We start from the raw sequence: 15,143 nt of genomic DNA on the forward strand, positions 1-15,143 counted from the left end.
ATCCCTTGCTGTGAACAAACTGTTTCAAATCAGAAGGCTGCTGTAGCTAATGTGCCAGGCACGCTTGTGTGGGGCTGTTCTGTTTTCCATACTGCAGCCAGAGTGGACTTTTAAAAATATATATTGGATTATATCATTCCCATGCTTTAAATTTATCAGTGGCTCCATAGTCTTTTGGAAAAAAGTTATTTTGGTCTAGAAGGCTTTGCCTTATGGGGGCACCTGGGCGGCTCAGTCGGTTAAGTGTCCAACTTCAGCTCAGGTCATGATCTCACAGTCCGTGAGGTCAAGCCCCACGTCGGGCTCTGGGCTGACAGCTCAGAGCCTGGAACGTGCTTTGGATTCTGTGTCTTCCTCTCTCTCTGCCCCTACCCCGCTCGTGCTCTGTCTCTTTCTCTCTCTCAAAAATAAATAACATTAAAAAAAAAAAAAAGGCTTTGCCTTCTGATATGGCCCTAGTCTGCCTCTAATCTCTGCAGTCTGATGCCACTGTCATCCCTGTACACCGGTCTAGGCACACTGGCCTTTCAGTTCCTCAAATGCACCATACCTTTGCATCCCCAGGAGTTACGCATATGCTGTTGCCTTTGCTTGGAACACTCTTGCATGTCTAATTGTTACTCCTACTTTGGATCATAGCCTAAATGTCACTTTTTCAGGGACAGCTTCCCTAATCTGCTCAATCTCAATTATTCATCCACACTGGCCTCTCTTGCATAGCACGTTCTTTTTCTTCATCACACTTATCATTAACAGTTACACATTTATTTCCATCTTTATTTTCCATCTCCTTTCCGTTAGATTGTAAGCTTGGAAGGTAGGAATCGTATCTAACTTGTTCCTTGCATCCAGCACCCCTCATACTGCCTGGCACACGGAAGCACTCAGTAGATTTTCCTCAAGTGGATGAATACTTGTCGTTAGATTGATGGAAGGAAGGCACTCTTTCCTGGTGTCACTGAGAAGCAGAGAAATGGATGAAAAGAGAATTGTCAACTCTTTCCCATGCTGGCTCCCTCTAAATGGCTGAGGCCTTCTGCCTTGTTCATCTGATCCCATAGGCACCGTGGGCCAATTTAGGGAATAGCCTCCTAATTACACAGCTTGAAGACCTCATCAGGCAGATTGCTTTTCAGAGCCAGCCACTTCTGTTATTAAATAGCAAATGGCATTCACAGAAGAAGCACCTGATTGGCCACCAGAGCATCTTATGAGGCAGGAGGAGGTATTAACAGCTTAATTTTTTCTTAGGAAGTTGGAGTATATCTTCATTTTTTAACCAAAATATCTTTGCCATCTTCCTAAGTTGAAATTCTGTGAGTTTTGAAAAGAAAAATCTTCATAATCATCTCAGTAGAGAGTTCTTTGCAAGGGCAGAGTTCTTTGCAAGGGAAGTGTGACTTACATTGTCTTTTGAATTCCTTTATCTCATCTGGTGCATATATTAAACAAATAGCTCTAACTAAACATTTCCTTCCTCTAGTTTAGAAACTGTCCATAGACTACCCAGGTTCATAGCTTCAAAATGCTGAGCTAATCCCCTCTGTGTTTATGTAATTCCTTTATGTCTCACATGCGGTTGGCTTTCTTTCCAAACCTGAGCATTTCTGTGTCGTGGCGTAGTGACATGATGCAGATTTACATGCATAATCTTTTCAAACGCACTGCAGACAGAACACTGTGTTGCATTTGTTTAACACGTGTCCTGCTTGATGAATGATACACACAGTTGCTGCCTTCCATAAACTTGCCTGCAGCTAGAGTTAATGATGGGAAAGAAAAGAAGGGAGTAAAAAACCACAGCTTGATTTGAACAAGGCAAATGAAAAAAAAAAAAAAATTCCACAGCCTCCACGATTGCTGTTGTGGAAGGAAGAAAGCTAATGTGTACTGAGTGTCTGCTGTGTTGCCAGGCTTTGCTTTCTCATATTTTGTTTAGTGATCAACACAGGTACTTTCTAAAATGAAGCAGTATTTATTCCATTTTATAGATGAGGCTCAGAGAAGTAAAGTATCTTCCCCAGGTTCCCACTGTTAGGATAGAGTCAAGATTTGAGCACAGGTCTGACACTAAAGCCCGTGCTTTTGCCATTCCTGCATTAATTCAACAAATTAGGAAACAAAAATAAAACCCCCCACAAATATTTATTGAGTTTCTGTGAGTTATTAGGTTCTCTTTGAGGTGTTGGGAATTTGTCGATGATTAAGAAAGACAGGGTTCCTGCCTTCATAGACCTTACATTCTAGGGACTCATTGGGATATAAAGAAAATGCAGGGCCACTAATTAAAATGGCCCCAGCAAAGTTGACTTGAACCCAGATTGTCAAAGTGCTTGTTCACCTGTCCAAGAAAATTTTGTCATTTTTATCCTTTAACATAGATTAGCTTAAGAATCACAATAGCAGACATTGCTAATTGGTTATGGCACTCTTTCTTGCCTGACCCTAGATGGAGTCTATGAGCTTTCTTGACACAGTACTCCAAACGGCTCCAACTAGTTGGTCAGTGTTGCTGTTTGAGAATAGCCTATTTGTCCTGAGGTGCTTATTAGCATCCCTTCAGTAAGGGGATACAGCCTGAGATGGAAATGCAATAGAAATATGTGCCTTTTTGTCTGAACAATGAGTTTCAGAAGTCGTTTTGGGAAAATAACTGTAATTCCCTGAGTTTCTGTATCCTACGATATCAAATGAAAATATACATGTTTAGAATATTTTAGAAGAACTGACCTAGAAGCCAGTTCATTAATCCACTCATTCAACATGCATTTACTGAGCACTTTCCATGTACCCAGCACTGTAATTCTACTGGAAGGATATACATATTGAGGGATAGTTCTGCCCAGCTTGGAAGCCGCAGTGGGTGTTCCCATGCCTCTGGGGGAAAGTTGTCTGGAAAGACTGGGGCAGACAGTGAAGGGAGTTGGTGGCGGTGAGATGCTACAGTTGAGTTCTCTGTCATTCAGAAGCTTCAGGAGAGGAGGATTTAGAGACTTGAGATCAGGCCACTTCAAAGTAGAGGTTCTCCCTTTATTGCTAACTTTAGAAATGATTCATTTTATTAAGGAAAATGGCAGCCCTCTTGGCGGAGGAAAATTTCATTTCTTTGTCCGTCTCTTTTACTTACCTTCACCATTCCCTTTATATACCAGACCAATTCCACATAATTTTTGTCTATTTAAAAAAAATTAAATTCCACATGCTATGATTACTGACTACATTGGAAGGAAATACAAGGTAACGTCACTGGATGGAGGGTTGAGGCACCTGAGATCTCCTCCCGACTCTGCCGGTAACCAGAAGTATGGTGGGCAAGATCCTCATTCCACCGCCCTTGGCTCTCAGGGAAGACCGGATATGTGTGTAGGGTCCCTGTGTACATAGGAAGGGACTGAACTACATTATGTCAGAGATCCCCGCTAGCTCCAACAGTCTGTGGTGGTCAAGAGTACCATTTGAAGAATTTACTGTTTGAAGCAATGGTCACACTGTGTTCCATTCTGTGACAGCCTCCCAAAGGGATGATTCTTCTGCATGTGGACTTGCAGTTTGTCTTTTTTGACCTTATGGCAGTACCTTAGGTCCTTGTAGAATTAAGGTCATGTCAAGATGAAATGGATAAGCTTTTTAGGCACTCCCTCAAAAACCAAAACAAAACAGGAGTGCAAGAAACCCTATTCATTAAACCACAAAGTCTAGGGAGGAACTCAGGGCCAAGAATTGTCCCTGTGAATCCAAATGAAGTACACCAGCTGTGGCCAAACCTAAACGTCTTTGAAAATGTCAGAGGCCTTCTTTTCTTGAATTCCACATTGCCATGCCAATGAAAGTGTCTTACATCCACACTGCTTTACCTTGTTCTTTAGGATTTCATAGCAGGTATAGTTACATTGCTCGAGGTGAAGTGAAGCACGTTGGGAAATCCATATACCTTGTGCCGCCTGGCACAGTAGAGAGCAAGGCCGTATCAGAGAAGACCCTGAAGGATGTCACACGGGACAACAGTGCGTCAGCTGACTGATGACATCAGCTCAGCCTTGTTTGCAGGATTTGCGCATTCTTACCTTTATAGAATAAGTTTAGATGATAACGCCCCTTGCCTGGGTGTTACTGTGTGCCAGGCACAGAACAAGATGCATCGTTCGTGTTACCTCATTTAATCCTCCGGGAGATACAGGTACCGTGTGCTCTCAGATTACAACATGGAGACCTCAGGTCGAGATTGTTGCCCAGGGTCACATGGTTAGCAGAGCAAGGATTTGGGCTGAGATCTTTCTGACTCCAAAGCCCAGGCTTTTGACTGGTGTACCATACTGCCTTTCCTGGAGCACAGACCAGCAGAGACTCACTGCTCAAGCCAAAACACGAGTGAGGTCGGTGTGAGTGTAGATGCGAAGGAGTTAAATGTATTTACTCATTCCACATCGGCACTGGTATATTTTGAGTGTAAAATGTCAACTGGAATTTTTAATGTATAAAATCTTTCATCTGTCCTTACACCAATCTTTGTACAGACCAGCCCCCCTCCCTTGAGGATTTATTGTGGTTTTGATCTGTGTTGCCTCAAACCGTTGAAATCTTTTCAAAGAAGCAGAGCTGTTTTCTTTTTATTTTTTCCTCCTCTTTGCTTTTCTTCCCTCCCGCAGTACACTGGTACCAGGAGTGGACGTAGTTTGCTATTCAGCTTGATCAAAGCACTCTACACCAATGTAACTTCCTGATCTTACTGGTAACAGAACTAAATGTTTCCATGTTCTACCAAGATGGGTTGCCAGTTATCGACAGAGGGCTTGCATCTGGTAATAATTATTTACTAATTCTGTTTACCTTTTGATCTGGTTTTCAGTGTACAGCTGCAGCTATCAAGGCTATAAGAGAAAGTGGAATGAATCTGAACCCAGAAGTGGAAGGGACGCTAATTCGGGTGCCCATTCCCAAGTAAGTTTGGTTAAAATTCACATCTTCTGATGCAGTGGGGCAGTTGTCCTCGGAAGGAAACCAACAGGCCAAGACACTGTTAGGCCCGTAGCGTATTTTACCTGTACTCTTACCCTGGCAAACTCCAGCATCCTTTGGGATCCAGTTTACCGATTCAGAAATATTTACTGCATGCCTACTACATGCTAGGGGCCGAAGATGCAGCAGTGAACCTGGCAAAGTCCTTGTCTCCGTTCCAGGCTGGGAACATTCCAGGCTGGGAAGGTGGGACACATAAATAGTAAAGTCATCCCAGATAGTGAAATGCTGTGGGGAAAGTAATGGCGGCGGGACCCCATAGAGCGACTTGATGAAGGTGATGGTAGAGGGACAGCTTAGCCTGGGAGAGCTCCTTAAGGAGGTAACGTTTTTGCTGAACCGAATGGGGAGGAAGAGCCAGGCTGGGGGAGGGGTTTTCCAGGCAGACTGAGCAGCCAGCACAAAAGACCTCGACACTCGTGTCCGTTGAAGAGTTATTTTTTACATTAGTCCTTGCTTGTTGAAAAATTTAGGCATTAGAACAGAATATTGTTAATTATATAAATAGAACTTAGAGTTTTGAATGAACAAAAATGTATGTTTATTTTTAAATTAAAAAAGAAATCACAAGACTTTGGCGTATTTGAGAGGCAGAAAGCCAGTGTGCCTGAAAGTCAAGGAGGGAGGGAGAGGGAATGGAAGGTAGGCTTTTCAGGCCATGGTAAGGAGTTTGGACTTTACTCTAATTGGAATGGGAAGCCACTAGAGGGGCTTAGGCAGAGAAATCTGATCCAATGTTGACTTTTTGGGGGTCTTTTTGGCTGCTGATTAACAAATGGAATATAGGGGGGCAGAGTAGACACAAAGAATAGTCAGGAGGCAACTGTGAGGGTCCAGGTGAGTTCGAAATCTTTGCAGATTCCAGAGCAGGCACGGTAGTTTCTCCTATAATCTCATTTCTTACTTATCTGTAAGTCCTTCTTCCTACGTGATGCCTCTTGGACAGCAGGTCCCAAGGGAGTGTTGAATTAATTCATTTAGTCATTCAACAGATATTTATTAAACACTAACTGCATGTCAGGCACTTTCCTGGTGGTTGAGATACAGCAGTAAACAAAATAAACAAGAAAAAGCTGCTGTCCTGGGCTTACCTTATAGTCGAGTAGGTACAGTAAACAGAAAGGCTGACAAACCCACAATGTAATATCAAGTGAGGATGAGGACTATGAAAAAGAATAGCAGGGTAAGGGGATAGAGGATTGAGGTTTTTATTGTAGATAGGAAGGTTCAGAAGGAAGTGACGTTTGAGCAGAAACCTAGGTGAAGTGAATGAATGAAGCCTCCAAGTACCTAGAAGGGAAATAGAGTCTTTTTGTGCCACACATCACGTTGTATTTCTTCACATATATTGCCTCACTTCTCACACAGTCCTGTGAAGTACGTTTATTCCTGGTATGGAAATTTAGGCTCAGAGAGGTAAAGTAATATGTCTGAGATCACTCAGCTTATGCTAAAGCTGGGACCCAAGCCTAGCCTTAATTGATTCTAAAGCCTCATGATGTGCGCACACTAGCAATAAGAACCAATCCCGACACTGAGAGTCCAGGAACTTTCCCCACTGAACTTTTTTTCTGCTTTAGGACCAGAAAATGGCTGTTTTATTTCATTGTGTGCTCGTATTCTGTAAGTCAGAATTAACACTGTGCTTTGAAATCATGTGAATTGGGAGCAATATAACCTAGTGTTTAAGAACCAAGTAGACCTGGGTTCAAGTCCAGAACCTGTTTGCTTGGTTAGTTCATTAATTTTGCTCAGCCGGTTTTTACAAATGTAAAGGCTCTGTGCTGGAGGCTAGGGATGTACAAACCTGATGTTTGTCTTCATGGAGCTCACAGGCTGTGGCCAGGCCCCTTCTTTATATCATCTGCAGCTTATCCATGGAATATACTATTACCCACAGTTTATGGATGAAAAATTGAAATTCAAAGAAATTAAGGGACTCGCCAAGATCATATGGTCAGTAAGTGGCAGTCAGGATTCGAATCCTATTTCTCTGTTACTACAGTACGTGCTCTTTATCCTGCACGGTCTTTATAGGTGGGTTATTCTGGAAAGTGCTATGTGTACTCACGGACAGCAGATGTAAGTAAGACTTGCAGGTGGAATAGATAATAGTCAGCAGGTTTATTTTTTAGTTCTTTAAAAAAAATTTTTTTTAATGTTTATTTATTTTTGAGACCGAAAAAGAGACAAAGTGCAAGCAGGGGAGGGGCAGAGAGAGAGGGAGACACAGAATCTAAGGCTCCAGGGTCTGGGCTCTGGGCACAGAGCCCCACATGGGGCTTGAACCCACAAACCACGAGATCATGACCTGAGCTGAAGTCGGACGCTTAACCGACTGAGCCACCCAGGTGCCTCTATTTTTTAGTTCTTGTTCTTTTGTCTGCAAAATCTTGGAAAAGTCACTTAACCTCCATAAGCCTCAGTTTCCTCATATACCAGATGAAGAGATTGTTCTCAGTGGCCTGCCAGGTCCCTCTGAACTTTAAAATTCTGTGATACTGTGAATTTCTGCTGCTGAATGCTCATTGCTCACTTAGATTCTCCTTAGAGTGGCCTGGTTGTGTATCATGTTCTTCTTTCAAAGACCTAGTTTACATAATGTGCACCTCTGCAGCCCCTCAGGAGTTAACGGTTGCCCTTGTGTATTGTATGTAAGTTTGAAGGATCAGTGAGTTTTACTTAAATTTCCAAAGACTTGGGGATCTGTTACATTATATTTTACATTATTTTATGTTGGTTAATGGGAGTAATCTAAGAGAAAGTTGACGGACCAAAACCGTCTGCTCCTGCAAACCTCATTTTTTATACACTTACTTCCCTTTGACAAGGTGGTAAGGTCATGAGGCCCCTTACTGAATTATACGTTTGGTAGTTTTCCAGATAAAAAATGAATGATCTGTTCTTCATTATGGAGCCTGTGTCACATGAGAGGATAAAGGTTGATTTAGACATAAAGAGGACCAAGGTTTTTATTTGGTTTTGGCAGTGACTTCCACATGACTGTGGGCACGTCACCCTAGCAGCTTGCTGCCTGCTAGTTCCTTACTTGGAAAATAAGTGAAATAATACATAATGATAGGTAGAGATTTGGTGGGATTAGTAGAGAAAATAGATTAGGTCGTATGATCTCCTTAGAGGAAAGAAACTATGTAAATATAAGATACTGATATTATTTCAGTAAACTTAATTTTCTAGATATATATAATTCTAGTTGAGAAGGGAAGAAATGAGGAAGGGAACTAATATATTGAGTACCTACTATGTCCCAGGGCCTGTTAGGTGCTTGACATAGCTGGAGAAAGTGGGAGAGTATAGGGTTAAAGTCTGCCTTGGTATCACAGAAGCATGCAGTTGAGTTCATCCACTTTTGTAGCTGTGTGACAATGGCACCTGTCCCCACCTCTCTGAATCTCTGGGAGATTACTTGTAAAGTATTTACAGGGCTTGCGTGTGGTTATTGGGAGATTTCAGTGAGTTAACGTACACAAAGGTTTTGCTGTTTGGCCGGCACCCAGTGAATGAATGCTAGCAAATGTTCCTCTACTCCCTTTCGTAGGTAGGTCAGAACATAATTCCCTTTTAAGGACGAGGAAACAGATTCAGAGAAGTGAGGCATCGGTTCCGGGTCAGATAGCTGGTAATTGGCAAAGCTGTGAGGAGGAAAATAGTACACCAAGCTTACATGAGGTGATTGGGAGGTGAGATTGAACCAGAGGCATACATCCCTAGGATCAGTTTCTGATTACAAAATTTCAAGTTTAGTTCTAGGAAAATGCGCCCTTCCTGATGATCTTGACTCTTCCTCTGCCTAATGATCCGTCTGCAAGTTTTCTGGTCTTAACTCTGGCTGCCCACCGCTAAGTTTTATTTGCAGTTGCAGCAGATCTCAGCTAGTACCTCGCCTTCATTATATTTCTCTGATTCTTTTATTCTTATTTAAATGAGTCTACTGAGTATGTTGACTCTTACTGGAATCTGCCTCTGATCCTTTTGGGAATTAGGGGGAAGATAAATCCTAAATCGACAACAGGTCAGACCTGGAGCCGTCTTTCACAGCCTCTGGGAACCCAGCCTCATGTGGTTGCGTGCGGTTCTTCTCAGTTCAGTACCGCGGAGCCTGAGGCTGGGCTGTGTCTGCCCCCACTGGCAGTGCGTATAGTTTTTGTTTTCTTCTCTGGCCAGCATTCTTTGATTTAGAGAAGTCAGCCTACTGGATAGATTCTTTGACCATTCCTGTTAATCAGGTGTACTGAAATCATTTCTTCTACTTTCCTTTCCTATCTATGTAGTCAAATTTTGGGTGCTGTTTATCAGTCACCTGCTCTGCAGGTGCAGCACCTGAGGGTGCCGTGCTGAATGCTTTGTAGTTTCGTCTTGTTCTCATTACACTCCCATGAGGCCAGGAGACTATTCTTAACGCCCATTTGACTGGGAAGACAACGGAAGCTCATGGAAGGTGAACATCTGCCGTCATCAAGCTAAGTGGCAGAAGCATGGTTAGAACTCGGGCCTCACTATTTTAACTGCCTGTTGCCTGTTCTCGTCTCCTGGTGGTACATCTCTCTGGAATATCACTCTTTCACTTCTTAATCAGGGACTCTGAAAAGTTTTGAGCAGGAGATCTTTTTGCATCAGGCCAGATTTCTGCTCCTACCCCATTCATATCTTTACTATGCCCCCACACAAACAAGCAAACAAACACACACTCCCTTGCTCATTGTTCTATCAAATCTCAGGGAGAAAACCACACACAGTAGAATGAAGCTGCTTGGTGGAGAGCACTGACTGCATGTCTGCCTTGAAAGAAACCTGTAAGGAATCATGAACTCACTGAAGAGATAAAAGCACGTGTGATTGACTCACTCCCTGCTGAGGCTGCGTTCTTCCTTGATTGTCCTCCTCTTTTGTTATTTTTCATCAATGTCCGCATCGATTTAATTTTAAGTAGAATTAAAGAAAAAATTAAAATACCTCCATCCTGTTCTCCATGGGGAACCGCTCTTAGCACCTTGATTTTCTAGATTTTTTTTTTCCTGTGCAGATTCAAACACATGTCTGTATCTCCTCTTTTTTCTTGTAATGATAAGGGATTAAATTATACGTACTGTTCTGCCCTTGTTTTTTTAACTTAACAATGTGTCATTACTCTCTGATGAGTAAGAGTGAGAATTCTTCCTCTTTTTAAAGGATGCATAGTGGTTACATTTTACATACAGCATTAACTAGTTCCCAGTTGTTGAATGTCTTTGTTGTTGAAAGTTTTTCTCTTTGACTAACAGTGTCCTAATGATCTTCAAGGTGTACTTCCTGTTCTACTGGGAGTGGGAAGGGAGGGGTGCTGGAATTGGGAAACAAGTGAACAGAACGTGGGGAGCCTTAGTGTTGCTACTGCTGCTTGATTGCCTGAGTGCTTGTTTACAACAGTGTGCTGCGTGTTGCTGAGATTCTTAGAGACGGGGACATTTCAGGGCCAGACAGCAGTCTGCAGCTCCCCCAAGTGACCCCTCCAGGGGTCCTCAGACCCAAACTGCTTTCCTCAGTCTATTGATTTAAATGTTAAACTCATCCCAAAACACCCTTGTAGAAACATCCAGAATAATGTGTGACCAAATATCTGGGCAGCCTGTGGCCTAGTTAAATTGACACATAAAATTAACCATTGTAGTTTTATAGATCATTTCAAGGATTTTAGCTTTTGCTTGGAAGGGAACGGGAAGTCAGTCAATGGAGGGTTTTGAGCTAGGAGTGACATGATCTGAATTAGGTTTTCAAAGGATCGTAATGGTGGCTGTTTTGAGAATTCTGCTGTAGGAAGGCAAGGGTGAAGGCAGGGTTCATTTAGGGGCTATCGCAGTAATCCAGGCATGATGATGGCCTGGACTAGCTTAGTAATGTGGACTTGGTAAGAAGTGGTCTGCCTCTGGATTACATTGTAAAGAAAAAGCTGCCAGGATTTGCTAATAGATTAGTTGTGGATTTAGAAAGAAAGGACTAAATATAAATATGCCTCCAAGAGTTTTGGCCTGAGTACCTGGAAGGATGGGATTACTCCTCACTGACAGGGCAGACTGTGGGAAGGCAAATTGGGTGCGGGGGAAGAGCAGGTTTTGTCTGTGTTTATCTTGGGATACTATTAGATACCTGCGTGGGGAGGTCAAGTAGGCTGTTTGATCTGTGAGTTTAGAGCTCAGAGGACAGGTGTGGACCAGGGAGAGAAATCTGGGAAGTATGACCCTGTAGAGGAGGCCATGAAATTAGGTGACTTTTTTTTTTTTTTAGGTTTATTTATTTATTTTGAGAAAGACAGAGAGTACACCCAAGCACGGGAGGGGCACAGAGAGAAAGAGAGAGAGAGAGAAAGAGAGAATCCCAAGCAGGCTCTGTGCTATCAGAGCCTGATGTGGAGCTCGATCCACGAACCGTGACATTATGACCTGAGCTGAAATCAAGATTTGGACACTTAACTGACTGAGCTACCCAGGTGCCCTGAGGTGGGATTATTTTAGACAGGAATGTAGATCATGAAGAGAAGGGGTTTGGTGGCTATGGCCTTGATGCTTGACTTTCAAGATTTATGGGTCAAGGCAGTGAGGAGAAACCAGCAAAGGAGACTGAGACTAAGTGGCCAGAAAACCAGGAGGGTGTGGAGTCCAGGAAACCAAGCAAAGTGTTTAAAAAAAAATTTTTGTTTAATGCTTACTTATTTTTGAGACACAGAGAGACAGAGTGTGAACTGGGGAGGGGCAGAGAGAGAGGGAGATGCAGAATCTGAAGCAGGCTCCAGGCTCTGAGCTGTTAGCACAGAGCCTGACGTGGGACTAGAACTCATGAACCAAGAGATCATGACCTGAGCTGAAGTCAGATGCTTAACCAACCGAGACCCCCAGGCGCCCCAACAGAGCAAAGTATTTTAAAGAGGAGGGAGTCATCGGCTATGCTGAACATGGCTGGTAAGTCCAGGGAGAGAAGGTCTGAGAATATTCACTGCATTTAACGACCTGATTTATCCATCACTTAATGTCTTCGTAGAAAGGAAAGCACAAGGGCTTTGGGGTTCAAATCCCTGTTGCGTCACTCTAGCTTTGTCAGCTTGGGTCCTCTGAGAAGCAGATGGATGCCAGGACAGAATCAGATGTGCAAGAGGTTTATGGGAGGAAATGCCTGCGAGAGAGACTGAGCACAGGTCTACCGCCAGTGAAGAAAGGGAGAGAGGGGGATTGGGTGGGAGAAGACTCACACAGCACCCCTGAGAAAGTCACCTAGGCTGAAGGGGCATTCCTGAGCAGGTTGCCTATTAAAGGAGTCCCTCTGTCACGTGGTCATTGCCTAGCAGCAGTCTGGAGAATGTGCCCATTGCTCAATTGTTGGAAGCTTCAGCCTCCTTATCTGTAAAATGGGAATGTTTTTTATGGTTGTGAGGAGTAATGGGATATTATATGGGTTGCTCTTAGTGTGGGGCTTGGCATGTCATAGGTACTTAATCAGTTTTAATTGCTGTATCTTACACTATTTGACTTTAATTCTCTTGGTTAAGAGTTCTTGGAAGCCGTCTTTTTCTGATTATTTGGAAGTAAAACCAGTGATACTTGACTTCTGTTTACTGACTGCTCTTTTAGTCCTTAACTCTCACCCTCTTCCTCACCAACTTCTACCCCCAATGCCATGTTCATTTTTTTCTATCCTCCGTTTTTAGGGATGGGAGGAGTGGAGTCATTATGTTGTAATTATCTTGGAATTTCAGTTACTCGGGAACACTGTAGTTTGATTGTTAACGAGCATTCAGTTTGTTCTTTGAATGTGAATTGTGGCGAATACAACCTCCTAGGACGTGTATCCCAAATAAGAAAGTCTGATGACCAGTCCTGCCTATGGTGTGGGATATGCTTTGTGTTTCTGGTGAGCAGAGGGACCTTGGCTCTTGTCACCCTCAGCCCACTGAGCTGCTCCACAGGGCCTCCCAACAGCCAGACAGTTGCCATTGTTGGCTTCCGCTTTTCCTTTGGGCATCATCAGGGGTGATAGACCTTATGCCCAGGCTAGGCCCCTTCCCCCAGATTTGTTCTGAGGTGACAGCACGGAGGAGAAGTCTACTCAGGATCAGACCTGGCTAGTTTACCAGATACCAGTAAAAAGCCCTGAGTTACAGTTCTCCTAGCCTGAATTTCCTTTCCCAAGTAGTTTCCCCCCACCATATCCTGACATATGGTTTCTCATGAACCATGGCCAGGTTTTTCCAGGGAAAGCAAGCCAGGTAAGGCAGGGTGGTCCCCAGGCTGAGTTAACCACAGGCGGGGAGCTGTAGTGCAGCCTGGGAAGGCCAGCATTGAAAGCTGGGGGAACCAAGCTTATAGTCAGAAGAACTGTGAAAAGAAAACCAATAAAAAGAGTTCTGTGAGCTTACGCTAGTTATTTCAGTTCCCTGAGTCTCAGTGTCCTCATCTGTAGAATAGGATAATAGCCGTATTTACTTTTATGAAGATTTATTGGGAGAAACTGCTGAGATGGATAAAGGGGAGGGGGAGCAGCACTAGAGGGGAGAGCCTTTGGACCATGGATGCAGGCCTGACACCCATGAAGAGAGGAAAGAAAGTCAGCGAGGGTGAATGTTAGTTTTTAAGTTGTCGCTATCAAGGTAGCTGCTGTTAAGGAACCTTCCGTGTTACCTGTTACGGGGAGCCCTATCATCACTGCCATTCCCCAGGTGAAGAAACATGTGCCACCGTCATTACGTTTTCCATCCAGGAGACAAGCCCTGTTCAGTGACAAGAACCAAGTAGGCACGTGACCTTGCTTAACTGCTTTATTGAGATATAATTCACCTATTTAAAGTGTACAATTCAGTGGTTTTTGGTATATTCAAAGAGTTGTACAACATTCACCACAATCAATTTTAGGACATTTTACATCAAAAAGAGACTTTGTACCCGCTAGCAGTCACTCCCAGCTTTACCCAGTCCCCTCGCCCCACTTGGGATTGCTGTAGGCAACCATTAATCTGCTTTCTGTCTATAGATTTCCCTGTTCTGAGCATTTCATAAAAAAATGGAATTACACATTATGTGGTGTTTGGTGACTGGCTCTTTTCACTTAGCATAATGTTTTCAGGGTTCATCCATGTTCTAGCATGTATAAGTACTTCATTCTTTTTAGTGCCAAATAATATTCCATTGTATGGACATTTTATTTATCCATTCGTAAGTTGATGAACTTTTGAGCTGTTATGAATAATGTGCTGCCCTGAGCATCATTGCACAAACTTTTGTATAAACATACTTTCAGTTCTCTTGAGTGTATACGTAAGAGTGGAGTTGCTGGGTCATATGACAGCTCTGTTTAACTTTTTGAGGATCTGCCAAACTTCTCCACAGGGGCTGCACATGTTACATTCCCACCAGTAATGTGTGAGAGCTCCGGTTTCTCCATCTCCTTGCCAACACTTGTTGTTTTAGTTCATTTTTATTATTATTACCACCATCCCGATGGGTATGAAGTGGTATCATTGTAGTTTTGATTTGTATTTCCGTAATGACTGCTGGTGTTGAGTGTCTTTTCATGTGCTTGTTTGGCATTTCTGTATCTTTAGAAAAATGTCTGCTGAAGTTCTCTACCTGTCTTTAAGTTGAGTGGTTTGTCCTTTTATTGGGTTGTAAGAGTTCTTTATATATTCTGGATACTAGACTTTTAGGTGTATGATTTTCATTTCCCTTTGTTTCTTTTTTTTTTTTTTTAGAAAGAGAGTGAGCGTGAGTGGGGGAAAGGGTGAGAGGGAGAGAGAGAGAGTCATAAGCAGGCTCTATACTCAGCGTGGAGCCCAATGCGGGGCTCGATCCCACGATCCTGGCATCATGGCTTGAGCTGATATCAAGAGTTGGATGTTAAACCGACTGAGCCACCCAGGCACCCCTCATCTCTCTTAATCGCAAAAATGGTACCCATTTATTGTAAAAACTCAAATCCTACAGAAAAATAAAACGTTCTCTTGTGGTCCCCCAAATGTTCTTCCATAAAGTAACTATTGGTAAGTTTAATGTATATCCTTCCAAATTATAAAAGAGGTGTATACCCACCTACACACACACACACACACACACACACGTATTTAAGTTAACATAAATGAAATTGAG

The 15,143-nt window shown here is 43.0% G+C and overlaps 1 protein-coding gene across 12 annotated transcripts in view; it reads left to right on the forward strand.

The window, feature by feature from the left end:
• Positions 1-15,143, forward strand: part of MRRF (mitochondrial ribosome recycling factor) — a 72,168-nt gene that overhangs the window by 18,068 nt on the left and 38,957 nt on the right. For 10 of the 12 annotated variants that reach the window (XM_086683925.1, XM_086683924.1, XM_086683926.1 and 7 more), the window contains one exon: positions 4,847-4,938. In XM_086683925.1, coding sequence (XP_086540051.1) covers positions 4,847-4,938 — 92 coding nt within the window. Of the gene's footprint in view, positions 1-4,846; positions 4,939-9,755; positions 10,129-14,749; positions 15,014-15,143 lie in introns of those variants that run through there. The other 2 variants (XM_086683928.1, XM_086683934.1) reach the window with 2 other exon arrangements.

This window comes from Puma concolor, chromosome D4 (assembly GCF_028749965.1).
Source record: "Puma concolor isolate L17-30 chromosome D4, mPumCon1.1.hap2, whole genome shotgun sequence".
NCBI classification, from domain to species: domain Eukaryota; kingdom Metazoa; phylum Chordata; class Mammalia; order Carnivora; family Felidae; genus Puma; species Puma concolor.